This window comes from Scyliorhinus canicula, chromosome 20 (assembly GCF_902713615.1).
Source record: "Scyliorhinus canicula chromosome 20, sScyCan1.1, whole genome shotgun sequence".
Taxonomy (NCBI): Eukaryota; Metazoa; Chordata; class Chondrichthyes; order Carcharhiniformes; family Scyliorhinidae; genus Scyliorhinus; species Scyliorhinus canicula.
The window spans coordinates 77203677-77219693 of NC_052165.1; the positions used below are offsets into that span (position 1 = coordinate 77203677).

The 16017-nt window shown below is 51.5% G+C and overlaps 1 protein-coding gene across 8 annotated transcripts in view; it reads right to left on the bottom strand.

Annotated features, from left to right (window-relative positions):
* hipk2 (homeodomain interacting protein kinase 2) overlaps positions 1-16017 on the bottom strand; it is a 348291-nt gene that overhangs the window by 275846 nt on the left and 56428 nt on the right. For all 8 annotated transcript variants that reach the window (XM_038781432.1, XM_038781434.1, XM_038781430.1 and 5 more), the window contains exon 2: positions 10720-11806. In XM_038781432.1, the coding sequence (XP_038637360.1) occupies positions 10720-11806 (1087 nt within the window). The remainder of the gene's footprint in view (positions 1-10719; positions 11807-16017) is intronic.

Consider the following 16017-nt stretch of genomic DNA (forward strand, 5'->3'; position numbering starts at 1 on the left):
ATTTTGTCAATAATCAAATTGTCAAGCTTCCATGATGGGATTTGAACTCACGTTCTCGGAATTATGGGTCCAAACTTTAGATCAGGGGTGGGCAAACTTTTCCGTGCAAGGGCCACATTCAGAAATTCACAATTTTAAAGGGCCGCATAGTATATATATTTTTTTTTTTTAAATTTTGATTACCCAATTATTTTTTCCAATTAAGGGGCAATTTAGCGTGGCCAATCCACCTACTCTACACATTTTTGGGTTGTGGGGGCGAAACCCACGCAGACACGGGGAGAATGTGCAAACTCCACACGGACAGTGACCCAGAGCCGGGATCGAACCTGGGACCTCAGCGCCGTGAGGCGGTTGTGCTAACCACTAGGCCACCGTGCTGCCCAGGCCGCATAGTATATTAAGTAAAATAATTACTTCACCCGGTTATGATTCTGGGCGCCTCATCTAGAACATAGAACAGTACAGCACAGAACAGGCCCTTCGGCCTTCGACGTTGTGTCGAGCAATGATCACCCTACTCAAGTCAACGTATCCACCCTATACCAGTAAGTAACCCAACAGCCCCCCCCCATTAACCTTAAAAAAAAATATTTTAAAAAATAAAAAAAAAAATTTTAAATTTTTTTTAATGACTTGGTGGGCCGCATAAATACCTTTGGCAGGCCGTATGCGGCCTGCGGGCCATAGTTTGCCCATCCCTGCTTTAGATCACTGATCGATTCGCATAACCATGATGCAACCTTGTTGAATGCTGCAGCACTGTCCCAGTAGCCTCCCTCCCCCAGGATTTCACTCAAATTACTCCACCCCTTACATCAGCTTCAACAGTGAGAACATTGACAAGAAATTTAACTGCAGAGGGTCTCCTGTCTTCATCCAACACAACATGCATTTATATAATGCCTTTAGCACCAGCAATTTACGTGTTAACGGAGCAACATGTTCAAAGAAGTTTCACAAAACTGTAATCAGGTAAATATTCGCACCAAGCCAAAAAAAGGAGTAATGCAAAGCGGTGACCGAAAGGGTGGTCAAAGAGGTGAGTTTTAGAGGAGAGAAGGTTGGAACGAAAGAGAATGGTGGAAAGGTTGAGGAAAGGAATTACAGCGCTAAGGGCCTGCCTCGCAGTCCAAGGGTAGGGGGTGATCAGGGATCCACGTGCTAGTCAGATCCCACGAATCATCGTGATCAGAATCCTACCCATAAGGCGTGATTACCCAGGTTCTACCGGGCACCGATCAGTGCTGGTCCACACAAACGTGGACCAAGTAGAGCAGCACCCAGGCAATTGGAGGCCCTTGGTGATCAGGGATAGGGAAGGATGGCCCCCTGGCCAAGGGTCAGGGCCTGAGAGAGACCGTGCCAATGAAAGCAGGGTGGAGGTCCTGAAGGGTTGGGCCTCCAGGATGGGTATGAACGGACCTCTGGAAGGTTGAAGGGTAGGGGTCTTGGAAGGGGGTGTGGGAAGGCCTGAAAGTGGGGGGCCCTCAGCCACCCCGTAGCCAGGTGGGGTTGTGGGATATTGCCCATGTGTTTGTGGGGGGATGACAATGCCTTTCAAACTGGTGGCCCGATATCTGGGGAGCCAGACTGGCCAGCAGGTTCAAGTCCCCAATGTTGAAGATAATTCTAAAAGTGCGTTAACCCGGTGAGAAACTCCCCAGGGCCCAGAAAAATGACAAAGTGTGGCTAGGTAGCGGTGAGGAACTAACCAACAAAGCAGGGAGAAGCAAAACCCGCCACAAATGACACAGAGGGCAGGATTTACCAGCTGTTCATGCCGGTGGGAAATTCCGTTTCCACGTCGGTGCACGCGTTTCCGGTAACAAGGGGTGCAGTCAACCGGAAAGCCCTCCTTCTCTCTCTCGCTCAGTTCTCCCTCCCTCACTCTCAGCTCTCACTCCCTCACATAGCCCACAGACGGAGGGAGGGAGGGATGAGAGCGAGGGAGGGAGGGAGGGCTGAGAGGGTGGGAGGGACTGAGAGCGAGGGATGGAGGGATGAGAGCGAGGGAGGGAGAGACTGAGAGCGAGGGAGGGAGGGACTGAGAGCGAGGGAGGGAGGGACTGAGAGCGAGGGATGGAGGGATGAGAGTGAGGGAGGGAGGGACGGATGAGAGCGAGGGAGGGAGGGACTAAGAGCGAGGGAGGGAGGGATGAGAGCGAGGGTGGGATGGAGGGATGAGAGTGAGGGAGGGCTGAGAGGGTGGGAGGGGGGAGGTATGAGAGCGAGGGAGGGAGGGAGGGATGAGTGAGGGAGGGAGGGACAGAGCGAGGGAGGGAGGGCTTAGAGCGAAGGAGGGAGGGATGAGAGGGAGGGAGGGTGAGAGAGGGAGGGTGAGAGGAGGGAGGGAGGGAGGGTGAGAGGAGGGAGGGAGGGTGAGAGGGAGGGAGGGAGAGAGGGCTGAGAGCGAGGGAGAGAGGGCTGAGAGGGAGGGAGGGAGGGGAGGGATGAGAGCGAGGGAGGGAGGGAGGGAGGGACTGAGAGTGAGGGAGGAGGGATGAGAGGAGGAGGGAGGGAGGGAGGGACTGAGAGCGAGGGAGGGATGAGAGTGAGGGAGGGAGAGTGGGCAGGAGGGAGGGATGGAGGGAGGGATGAGAGGGAGGGAGGGATGAGAGCGAGGGAGGGAGAGAGGGCTGAGAGGGAGGGATGAGAGCGGAGAGGGCTGAGAGGGAGGGAGGGAGGGACGGAGAGCGAGGGACGGGGGACAGAGGGACTGAGAGTGAGGGAGGGAGGGATGAGGTGAGGAGGGAGGGATGAGAGTGAGGGAGGGAGGGAGGGACTGAGAGCGAGGGAGGGAGGGACTGAGAGCGAGGGAGGGAGGGACTGAGAGCAAGGGAGGGAGGGAGGGATGAGAGGGAGGGAGGGATGAGAGGGTGGGAGGGAGGGACTGAGAGTGAGGGAGGGAGGGACTGAGAGCGAGGGAGGGATGAGAGGGTGGGAGGGAGGGAGGGATGAGAGCGAGGGAGGGAGGGATGAGAGCGAGGGAGGGAGGGACTGAGAGCAAGGGAGGGAGGGAGGGATGAGAGGGAGGGAGGGATGAGAGGGTGGGAGGGAGGGACTGAGAGTGAGGGAGGGAGGGACTGAGAGCGAGGGAGGGATGGGAGGGTGGGAGGGAGGGAGGGATGAGAGCGACGGGAGGAAGGATGAGAGCGAGGAGGAGGGATGGAGGAGGGATGGAGGAGGGATAGAGCGAGGGAGGAGGGGAGGGAGGGACTGGAGTGAGGGAGGGATGAGAGTGAGGGAGGGAGGGAGGGGACTGAGAGCGAGGGAGGGAGAGAGTGAGGAGGGAGAGTGGGCAGGAGGGAGGGATGGAGGGAGGGATGAGAGGGAGGGAGGGGATGAGAGCGAGGGAGGGAGAGAGGGCTGAGAGGGAGGGATGAGAGCGAGAGAGGGCTGAGAGGGAGGGGGGGAGGGATGAGAGCGAGGGAGGGAGGGAGGGACTGAGAGTGAGGGAGGGAGGGATGAGAGTGAGGGAGGGAGGGATGAGAGTGAGGGAGGGAGGGAGGGACTGAGAGCGAGGGAGGGAGGGACTGAGTGCGAGGGAGGGAGGGACTGAGAGCAAGGGAGGGAGGGAGGGATGAGAGGGAGGGAGGGATGAGAGGGTGGGAGGGAGGGACTGAGAGTGAGGGAGGGAGGGACTGAGAGCGAGGGAGGGATGAGAGGGTGGGAGGGAGGGAGGGATGAGAGCGAGGGAGGGAGGGAGGGATGAGAGCGAGGGAGGGGAGGGCTGAGAGCGAGGGAGGGAGGGATGAGAGGGAGGGAGGGAGGGAGGGCTGAGAGGGAGGGAGGGAGGACTGAGCGAGGGAGGGAGGGAGGGCTGAGGGGGGATGAGCGAGGTAGGGAGGGCTGAGAGGGAGGGGGAGGGATGAGAGTGAGGGAGGGAGGGAGGGCTGAGAGGGAGGGAGGGAGGGATGAGAGTGAGGGAGGGAGGGACTGAACGAGGGAGGGAGGGATGAGAGGGTGGGAGGGAGGGAGGGATGAGAGGGTGGGAGGGAGGGAGGGATGAGAGCGAGGGAAGGAGGGACTGAGAGGGAGGGGGGAGGGATGAGAGCGAGGGAGGGCTGAGAGGGAGGGGGATGAGAGGGCGGGAGGGAGGGATGGGAGGGAGGGAGGGATGAGTGGGAGGGAGGGAGGGATGAGAGCAAGGGAGGGAGGGATGAGAGGGATGGGAGGGAGGGAGGGGAGGGAGGGACGGACTGATGAGTGAGGGAGGGAGGGATGAGAGGGAGGGAGGGAGGGATGAGAGCAAGGGAGGGAGGGACTGAGAGCGAGGGAGGGAGGGAGGGATGATGAGGGAGGGAGGGAGGGAGGAGGGATGAGAGCGAGGGAGGGAGGGATGAGAGCGAGGGAGGGAGGGAGGGATGAGAGCGAGGGAGGGAGGGCTGAGAGCGAGGGAGGGAGGGATGAGAGCGAGGGAGGGAGGGATGGAAGGCAGAGCAAGGGAGGTATTACTGAGAGGGAGGAGGGAGAGAGGGCTGAGAGAGGGAGAGGGCTGAGGAGAGGGAGGGAGGGCTGAGAACGAGGGAGGGCTGAATGCTAGGGAGGACTGAGAACAAGGGATGGAGGGAGGGCTGAGCGAGGGAGGGGGAAGGAGGGCTGAGCGAGAGAGAGGGAGGGCTGAGCGAGGGAGAGAGGAGGTGAGAGTGAGAGAGCGGAGAGAGAGAGAGGAGGCTAAGCAAGAGAGGGGTGAGGATGGAAGGGCTGAGAGACAGAGAGGGGGGAGAGTTGAGAGAGAGAGAGATAAGCGAGAGAGAGGGAGAGGGTGGGAGGGCTGAGAGACAGAGAGAAGGGAAGGGTTGAGAGAGAGAGGGGTAAGGGTTGAGACAGAGAGAGGGTTGAGAGAGAATGGGATGGGTGAGACAGAGGAAGGAGGAGGGAAGGAAAGAGAGTGTGGGAGACTGGGAGGGGGTTGTGGGGGGAGGGAGAGATCCTGTGAGGAGTTTGAGAGAGTGGGGGGAGGGCGTGAGACAAAGAGGAAGAGAGAGAAAAATAAAGAAAGGGAGAGTAGAGAGAATGGGAGAGGAAGTGGGAGGGGGCAGAGAGAGAGGGATGGCGAAAGGAAAGGAGATAATGAGTTGTGGGAATAGTAAGAGGAGACGGGAAGGAGAGGGAAAAGCTCAAAAATACATCCACAAGCAGAGCTCATGAACAGAATCTGTTAGTGGGCTCTATAAATCCTCATCGTAATGTAGGTCTCTGTGGAATGAGTTTGTTTTCATGAGCTGGGACAGCTGTTGACTACAGTCAATAGATTTTCCAGACAGTTCAGGAGAACCAGTCCAATCCACGCCTGGGAACCCGGATCTCTTTCTTTCCAATGCTGTGTTCGCTCTGGAATTTTTCACTACCTCTACATTCCCAGTCTCTCCAATAATCCAGTCTGCTGAACAAGAAATCCTGAGGCTACATATTTACACCCCTGCACCTGCCTGCCCCGCCCCCTGGTTTCTTCACATAGGTTTACATAGAGCTAGCAGTAAAGATACAGGCCATTCAGCCCAGCCAGTCCCTGCCATTATTTCTGCAACACTCCAACCTCCAATCATCCCTCCTCATACATCATCAAACCCCTCTATTCCCTTCTCTCTCATACGTTAAATCCAGCTCACATATCCTCCGACTCCACCAAATTCCTGGTCTGCACCACCCTTCAGTACCATCAATTCCTGGTTTCTCCATTCCATTCCTACCCTTCTTCTGCTGATAGGCAGGTCTAACCCACAGCACCCCAACCTCCACCATGGGTAGGTCAAAGAGGCCGGAGACAGGACCACCCCACCCGAAAAGGAATCGAACCTGGTGTTACCGGCAACGATCTGACCCACACCGGCCTTCCAGTCAACTCCTTTCCACCCCCTTCCCACCCCAGAGCCCAAGGATATGGCAACATAGACTTGCAAATGCATGTTGCAGCCTGGAGCTATGGATAGTGATATTACAGGCTCCAAATTTGTTTCCATTTCATGGCTGAGCAGAAATCCCCTTCCACTCCCGCTGCCTACCATCAGTGAGGGGTGGATTTGCAAATTGATGCTTAACCTGTTTGGCTGGGTTTTGATTGCACTTCGTTTGGACATCAAGTCCTGAAAGGGGACTTGAACCCCGAGCTACTGGGCGGCACGGTAGCACCGTGGTTAGCACTGTTGCTTCACAACGCCAGGGTCCCAGGTTCGATTCTCAGCTTGGGACACTGTCTGTGTGACGTCTGCATGTTCTCCCTGTCTCTGCGTGGGTTTCCTCCGGGTGTTCTGGTTTCCTCCTACAAGTGCCGAAAGACATGGGGCGAGATTCTCCGCAAATGCGGAGAATCGTAAAGGCTGCCGTGGGACAGGCCGTGAGCCACGGCAGCCTTCACGCCCACTTTCGGGGCCGATTCTCCCCCCCGGGCGGGGCTAGGAGCGTGGCCCCGTGTGTCACGGCGGCGTGGCCTTGACGACGGTCGTCAAGGCCGCACGTCAAGCGTCACGCCGGCTGATGCGGCCAATGACGTCAACTGCGCATGCGCAGTTGCCGTCTTTTCCCTCATCCGCCCCGCAAGACGTGGCGGCTTGATCTTGCGGGGCGGCGGAGGGAAAAGAGTGCGTCCGTTACGGACGCATGGCCCGCGATCGGTGGGCACCGATCGTGGGCCTATGCCCCCCTTGGCATGGCCGTGGTATTGCCATGCCAATCGGGCCCCCCAGATGCCCCAAACGGGCATCTGCCGCCGATTTCACGACGGCAGCGAGCAGGTGTGTTTGCTGTTGTGTTGAAACGGGCGTGAAGGTCCAGCTGCTGGGCCCATCGCCTCGGAGAATCACCGCTCGCCGTTCGTGGCGTGGGTTGGGAGAATAGCGGGAGGGCGTGAAAAATGTCAGCAGGCCCTCCCGCTATTCTCCCACCCGGCGTGGGGGGCGGAGAATAGCGCCCATGCTGTTTGGTAATTTGGACATTCTGAATTCTCCCTCCGTTTACCCGAACAGGTGCCGGAGTGTGGCGACTAGGGGCTTTTCACAGTAACCTCATTGCAGTTAATGTAAGCCTACTTGTGACAATAAAGATTATTATTAATTTTTAAAAAGACATGCTGTTGGGTACTTTGGACATTCTGAATTCTCCCTCTGTGTACCCAAACAGGCGCCAGAATGTGGCGACTGGAGGCTTTTCACAGTAACATTGCAGTTAATGCACGCCTACTTGTGACAATAAGAATATTATTATTATTATTACTGGCTCTGAGGGAGGGACGCTACCCGCTGCATGACAAGATCTGCTTATAATATATCACCACTCTTTCACTGTGGCGAGGTCAAAATCCTGTAACTCACTCCCCAACAGCACTGTGGGTGTCCTTACAGCACATGGACTGCAGCAGTTTAAGAAGGCAGCTCACCACCAACTTCTCAAGGACCATTAGTGATGAGCAATAAATTCTGGCCTAGCCAGCGACATCCACATCCCATGAACGAATTTAGAAACAAAATACCCACAGACGCATTTAAAGGAAAACTATAACTTAAATAGAACAAAAGTTATTTTCAGTGAATCTTTCACTAATTTTCATCATATTCGCTGGCCTTTCTTCCGAGGGTAGTAATGAAACAATACCCTGGGTTTACCGCATCTATTTTATATTATAAATATCTTGTACATAATTAGGTTGAACATTTTGAATGGGAAAAAGATTAAGCTACTTTTGACTACAGAACACCAAGTCAGCGTAAGAACAAAGAACAAAGAAAAGTACAGCACAGGAACAGGCCCTTCACCCTCCAAGCCTGTGCTGACCATGCTGCCCATCTAAACTAAAATCTTCTACACTTCCTGGGTCCGTATCCCTCTATTCCCATCCTATTCATGTATTTGTCAAGGTGCCCCTTAAACGTCACTATCGTCCCTGCTTCCACCACCTCCTCCAGCAGCGAGTTCCAGGCACCCACTACCCTCTGTGTAAAACACTTGCCTCGTACATCTTCTCTAAACCTTGCCCCTCACACCTTAAACCTATGCCCCCTAGTAATTGACCCCTCTACCCTGGGAAAAAGCCTCTGACTATTCACCCTGTCTATCCGTCGTTCCAGTGAGAACAACCCGAATGTATTCAACCGCTCCTCATAGCTAATGCCCTCCATACCAGGCAACATCTTGGTAAATCTCTTCTGCTCCCTCTCTAAAGCCTCCACATCCTTCTGGTAGTGTGGCGACCAGAATTGAACACTATACTCCAAGTGTGGCCTACCTAAGGTTCTATACAGTTGCAACATGACTTGCCAATATTTATACTCAATGCCCTGGCCAATGAAGGCAAGCATGCCGCATGCCTTCTTGACTACCTTCTCCACCTGTGTTGCCCCTTTCAGTGGCCTGTGCACCTGTACACCTAGATCTCTCTGACTGTCAATACTCTTGAGGGTTCTACCATTCACTGTATATTCCCTCCCTGCATTAGACTTTCCAAAATGAAGAAGGAACACATTATGATCTATGAAGTGATAAGAGGAGAATGTGAGATGGGAAACATTATATCAATGGACAGCTTTTTATTTATAAACGCACGTGGTTTTGTTGGTATATGTAAAGCATGACTATTTTGAAACCCGGAATATCTTCCTCTTGTGGAAAAGAGCATAACTAGAGGCATTCAATATAGGACAGCCACCCAGAAATCCAACAGGGAATTCAGAAGAAACTTCACAACCCAAAGAGTGGTGAGAATGTGGAATTTTCCAACACAGGGAGAGGTTGAAATAATGCATTTGAGGGGGCGCTAGACAAGCTTATGAGGGAGAAGGGATTGGATTGGAAAACAGAATGGGACAGCGTCAGCATGAATTTTAAAAAGGGAGGACGTCACGAAGGCACAGTGGTTAGCACTGCTGCCTAAGGCACTGAGGACCCGGGTTTGATCCCAGCCCCGGTTCACTGTCCGTGTGGAGTTTGCACATTCTCCCTGTGTCTGCGTGGGTTTCACTCCCACAACCCAAAGATGTGCAGGTTAGATGGATTGGCCATGCTAAATTGCCCATTTAGTTGGGAAAAAAAGAATTCATGAAAGGGAAACCATACAACGAATCTACTGGAATTCTTCTAGGATGTAATTAGTAGAGTTGATCGGGGACAGCCAGTGTTTATGGTATGTTTAGACTTTCAGTATGCATTCAACGAAGTTCCATGTAGCAAACTCCCATGGGTGAGACCATGAGAGACTCACACCGTCGGGAACTCGGCCGGTCAGGGCGGAGCATTGGGGGGCGGGCCTCAGGCATAGATTATACTCAGCCATGATCATAATGAATGGCGGAGCAGACTCGAAGGGCCGAATGGCCTCCTCCTGTCCCTGTTTTCTATGTTTCTATGTTACGATGATCGATTTGGATGAGAAAAGATGGGAGGAGGCTCGAGCGGAGCATTAACACTGGCATGGACATGAACAGCCGAATGGCCTGATTTTGGGCCAATTGGCTTGTGCAATCTTCTGTTCTGTTGAGAGGATGAGATGAAGTAGGGATGGGATGACACTCACATGGAGCATAAACACCAGTACAGACCATTGGGGCCAAATGGTTTGGTTCTGTTCTGTAAATTCGTTAGAGCTCTTGAGCAAAAATAAACAATCACCCTGCCTCCATATCTGTTTCTCTTTGCACAACATTCCTTCCATTCTTGCACGCCAAGTTTTCACTAGACTATAATTCACTTTTTACAAACTAGAAAAAAGATTTGATTACTAATTCAGTGGCGTGTTGTTTTTTTAAAAAAAGGGATGGTTTATGCATCATCCCTTTACTTCATCCGAATGAGTCTTTCATATTCCTTTACAATATATATTTGATCACGTAAATGCTGCTTGGATGCTGAGGCATGTTAATTGAGAGACCCACCACGCTGATGGTAATCCCAGGTGACTGCAGGCATTATGTTGTTGCATCTTGCCATCAGTGGCACGGAATACATTCCGCACTTTAAAATGCTACCAATTCTCCTGGGTGGCTAACACATATGCGCACTGAGCCTGGCCACCTAGCTGGGTACAATGGGGAATTTGAAATCCACAGAGCTTTGGGATTGATTCATTATTTGCACTGGAAGCTGTTCCATAAGCAGCATGCAAGATAAATCAATTTGATACTTAATGAAACCGTAAAATACTTACTGCAAGATTGAACTTCAGTTCCAACACCACATAAAAGCAGCTATGCTTCAAAGCAGCAACCACCAACTAAAGCTAGAAAGGTAAGTGAGCTGGGGGGGGGGGGGGGGGGGGGGGGGGAGTGGGTTGACAGCATGTGAAAGAGCATGTGGATAGGTACAGCTCTAAGCCCGCTCTTCACACTTTATGGTTCTTGGTCTATGCATTGGAAGAAGTTGGAATGTCTCCCATCTGTGTTGGGCCGGGGGGGTGGGGAGTTATTTGTGGAGAGATGGGGAGGCCAGAGGGGAAAATCAGATGGGTGAGTCACACCAGGCAAGCCCTGGCCTTTCCTTGCTACAGGGGCTATGGCAGTGATTGGCAGAGCCCGAGACCTGCCCAGCCTCTCGGCTGCATAAAGCGTTCACCCAGCCAGAAAAAGAGACGATACAATTGCTCAAAACAAAACAAAAGTATAACAATGGAGCTATATCACAATGTCTCAATTTGACTGCTCTCTGTGATTCCTGAGGTAACACAATAATGCATACCCATTTTGACATGAAGCGTGAGAAAATGATGAGGTAAATGAAGCCTGCACTTACCTGTAATACCGGGACTGTAAGTAAGTAGAACACACAGCCTTTGACACGTGACTCGCCGAGCCAAAATCTATCACCTTAACTCTGTATGGCTGCCTGACTGGGTCCACTAGCATGATGTTTTCTGGCTTGAGGTCTGCGTGAATCAGGCCTAGGCTCTTGAGCTTCATCAGGGCCGTGGCTACCTGCTGCAGGATAGGCCGGATGTACTTGAGGGGCAGGGGACTGAACTTGTTCTGCTTCAGGAAGTCATACAAGTTCTGCTCCAGCATTTCGAAGACAAGGCAAGTGTGGTTCTTGTGTTGAAAACACTCGTAGGCCCGGACAAAATTGTAGTCATCCGCGCTCTCTGTGCTTAACCGAGCGAGGATGCTCACCTCAATCTGGCCCTGTCGTGCATAGGAAGGGTGGTTCTTAAGAATCTTAATGGCCACAATCTCATTGGTCCCTCTTTTCCAGCACTTAACCACTTGGCCAAATGTCCCCCGGCCTAGGAACTCCAACACCTCGTACGTGTTGGTCATTGAGCACAACACCTCGTGCTGCAGGAGCTGGTAGTCGCCCTCGCTGTTCGATCCACTGTTCTTGGAGGTGGCAGTGGAAGTGGCCGCCGTGGCAACTGTGGCGCCACTGGTGGCGTTCTGAAGCATTGGCGGATGCTCCTCGATGATCTGCACGCTGCTGGTATTCTCGAGTTCCTCACTCTTCCGCTTCAGGCCACATTTCTGGTAAGTGTCGAGGAGGCTCACAGTGCTGCGGCGGGTCAGATTCTGCGGGCCTCCCAAGGCCTGGGCAGATACGGCCACAACCCCCGATGTGCTGTTTGCTGTGGTGAAGACAATGTGCCCGGCACTGGCTGGAAAAATCACCGTCTGTTCGTAGGACAGAGTTGGATTGGTAACTTGAAGAGAGGCGGTGATTGTTGACTGTGCGATGGTCGGACTCTTATTCTGGTTATAGACTTTACTGTGTGAACCATACCCGGTCATATCCCAGTTAGAACCTGGCTCCACTTTCAATTTCTTCACACTGCAGAAGGCACTTGACTGAATTGTGTGAGGGGAAAAGACTTGCACTTGCGAGGCCATACCTACAGAGACAAGAGGACAATGGTTGAAAGCTGTAACATCAGCCAGGTACAGAAACAGAAACTTACATTATTATGGCATCTTTCATCATCTCAGAATATTATAAAATATTTCACAGTCCATGAAGGTCATGGGGGATTGGTAGAAATGCTTGGGTTGGCATAGAGGGCTTGGGGGCCCAAAAGGATGGCTGAGTGGTGGACATGAGGTGACAATATTTAGCATGGATGGGGCATGGGGAGAAAGGGGGTATAGGGATGGAGAGCTGCTTTATACTTCATTGCTTTTGTTTTAAATCTCCAGACAGTGCCGTGTATCTTCCGTCCAGATCACCACTTCACCCATTCCAGAGTTGCCCACTTAGACTCCTATTTTCATCCATTCTCCCGAACCGAAAATCTGACCTGCAGGAGCACGTTCCCTCCGGATCGGTTTTGGAGAACCAGGCATTGTCCCAACTTGGGAGCGAAAGTTCTGACCCTCCTCATAACTTGCTCCCCCACCTATCTTTGAATTATCAGCAAATTTGACGATTCATCCAAATCATTTTTTTTTTATTTTAGAGTACCCAATTTTTTTTCCAGTTATTGGGCAATTTAGCCTGGCCAATCCACCTACTCTGCACATCTTGGGATTGTGGGGGTGAAACCCACGCAAACACAGGGAGAATGTGCAAACTCCACATGGAAAGTGACCCAGTGCTGGGATTGAACCTGGGACCTCAGCACCGTGAGGCAGCAATGCCAACCACTGCGCCACTGTGCTGCCCGATTCATCCAAATCATGAGTATAGATCATAAATAGTCATGGTACTGATCCCTTTGGCATCCCACAATTTACAGTTTGCTGACTAGAGTTAGCCATTCCTCTAACTATGCCATTATATGACCCTAACACCATGAGATCTTACATTATGCAGTCAACCTTTACTTGCCATCTTATCTTAAAGAAAAACAAAAAAATCACCAAGAACAATTCAGAGAAAGCTAAACAACAATGTCTGTTTATCGAGTTCCTTTAATAAGTTAAATGTCCCAAAGCGCTGAACAATTATCAACAAAATTGTCTGTCGGAGGCGACATTAGAATCGATGCCCAAAATCTCAGGTAAAGTGTTAGGTTTAAGGAACATCTTAGAGGAGGAGAGAGAGGTAGCAAGGGGGTTAGGGAGCAAATTTCAGGGATCGAGGCCCTGACAGCCAACAGTGGAATGGTGAAAGGAGCTTGGATGAGTTCAAGTTTCTGAAGGATGGAGGATGCAAGGCCAGTCAGGAAAGTATTGGAATAGTTAAGTCTGGTGGTAACAAAGGCACAGATGAGGGTTTCATCAGTAGGTGAGCTAGCACAAGGGAGAGGCAGCAAACATTTCAGAGATGGTAGCCAGTGCTCTTGGTGATGGAGAGGATATGTACTTCAGATAGTTCAGGAAATGGATTCTTCAGGAAATGGATAGTTCAGGAAATGGATAGTTCAGGAAATGGATAGTTCAGGAAATGGATAGTTCAGGAAATGGATTCTTCAGGAAATGGATTCTTCAGGAAATGGTTCAGCATAGCTAGGAGGCCGAGAATTGGACAAACTGGGCCAGTGTCCATGTCTGTCCAACAGCTCAAAGAGAATGGAGTCCAGGGCCCAGACTAACTCTGACAGATAGCGTGCAACCTGAGGACCAATGGTTAGTAGAATCAGAGGCCAGTGGGTGGGTGACGGCCAAGCCAGTCGGAGAGTGGTCCAGCAATAGTGAAAGCAGCTCCTGATGTTTTCACTATTATAATCTGCTGCATCTTAGGTGTCATCTTTCCTCAGGCAGCACCCAAGTAACTGCTTTGCTGCTTTTTAAAAAACAACAGACCCGTAAATGTTGGTATTTAGAGGGTCATGGATCACAGAAAGTTAATGTGCATATACAGGAAGCAAACTGGAAAACAAATGGAATGTTAGCCTTTATTTCAAGAGGGTTGAGTTATAAGAGTAAGGAAGTCTTGCTACAATTATATGGAGTCTTGGTAAGACCACACATAGCTGAAGTACTGTGTAGAGTTTAGTGAAAAAGTGCTTCCTCGTTTCACTTCCAGCTCTAATTTTCCGGTTATTCCCTCTTGTTTTTGACCCCCCTGCATTTTGAAGCATAGCAGTAGAGAATCGGATCATAGAATCATTACAGTGCTGAAGGAGGAAATCTGGCCCATTGAGTCTACGCTGACCCTCTGAAAGAGCATCCTCTCAACCTTTGGACACTAGGGGGCAATTTAGAATGACCAGTCTACCTAACCTGCACATCTTTGGGCTGTGGGGGGCAGCACGGTGGCCTAGTGGTTAGCACAGCTGTCTCACGACGCTGAGGTCCCAGGTTCGAATCCCGGCTCTGGGTCCCTGTCCGTGTGGAGTTTGCACATTCTCCCCGTGTCTGCGTGGGTTTCGCCCCCACAACCCAAAAAAATGTGCAGAGTAGGTGGATTGGCTACGCTAAATTGGCCCTTAATTGGAAAAAATAATTGGGTAATCTAAATTTAAAAATAAAAATTAAAAAAAAAAATAATAAATATCTTTGGGCTGTGGGAGGAAACTGGAACAACCAAGGAAACCCACGCAGAGACGGGGAGAATGTGCAAGCTCCACACAGACAGTCACCCAAGGCCGGAATTGAACCCAGGTCCCTGGCGCAGTGCGGCAGCAGTGCTAACCACTGTGCCGCCCCATATTCCCGGAGTTCTGGAAATCCCCCAATCAACATCACCATCACACTGCTATGTGTGGGAGCTTGGCACTGTGAAAATTGTCTGGAATGAACACACTTCAAAAGTACTTCATTGGGTGTAAAGCACTTTGGAAGGGCCTGCGATGCTGAAAGGACAAGTGGAAAAAATAAATGCAAATCTTTCTTTTTTCCACTTGGCCTCAGTGGCAGCATTCGGGAACAAGTAGCTTCTGAAAGGCCAGCATTTATTGCCCATCGCTAATTGCCCTCAAGACGGTGATGGTGAAGCTTGGGAAACAGCAGTAGGAATAAATGTCTTGGTCATGGCATTTTATAATAATTACAATAATCTTTATTATTGTCACAGGGAGGCTCACATTAACACTGCAATGAAGTTACTGTGAAAAACCCCTAGTCGCCACATTCCGGCGCCTGTGTGAGGGAAAATTCAGAATGTCAAATTCACCTAATAGCACATCTTTTGGGACTTATGGGAGGAAACCGGAGCACCCGGCGAAACCCACGCAGACTCTGCACAGACTGTGACCCAAGCCGGGAATCGAACCTGGGACCCTGGCACTGTGAGGCAACAGTGCTAATCACTGTGATACCGTGACCACTGTGATACCGTGCCGCCCTGAACAAGGATACAGGGAGTCCACACCGAGTGAAATAAAGGACAAAGATTTATTTACAATATGGCATTTGCACTGCCCAGTAGATCTTTACCGGGTTCCTCTCTCACGATCGGTGCCTTACTGTCCCTCTCAACCCTTATCAACAAAAACCTTTATACACTGACTAAGACACTGCCCCGAGTGGGAGAACTTGTACTCCGCAAGGATCACGGGGAAGACAGTCATCCTTACCCAGTAAGTCCCGTGAGGGACATTACCGGCATGCTCATCAACATTACCCCTGTCGCAACTCTGTCCACTCAACAACACCCTGTCAACAACAAACCTGGCACACACTAACACAAACGCCAGGATCACCTGCCACCCACAGAGAGTTTCTCTGTCGAATGGTTTCCACAAAGTATTGCCACCACACGTCAAGATTCTTCTGGGGAAGGTGCTTTGACACAGAGATTTGGGGTGGAGGTTGGGAAGGGGGCGAGGGAGAGAGCATGGGACCACCTTGTCAATGTCCATCTTCCGTCTCAATCATCCCGGACGTATTGGGATGAGGTTATTCCAATCAAAGTATCAATTCACCCTCTTGGAAGTGGATTAGGGAAAGGTCACAAGATGCACAGGGCTGTCATACAAGTACAGGCCACCACCTGAAAATAATTAGGTTCATAGCAGAACGGTAGCACAGTGGGTAGCACTGTTGCTTCACCGCTCCAGCGTCCCGGGTTCGATTCCCGGCTTGGATCACTGTCTGTGCGGAGTCTGCACGTTCTCTCTGTGTCTGCGTGGGTTTCCCCCGGGTGCTCCGGTTTCCTCCCACAAGTCCCGAAAGACTAATTAGTTAGGTAATTTGGACATTCTGAATTCTCCCTCTATTATCC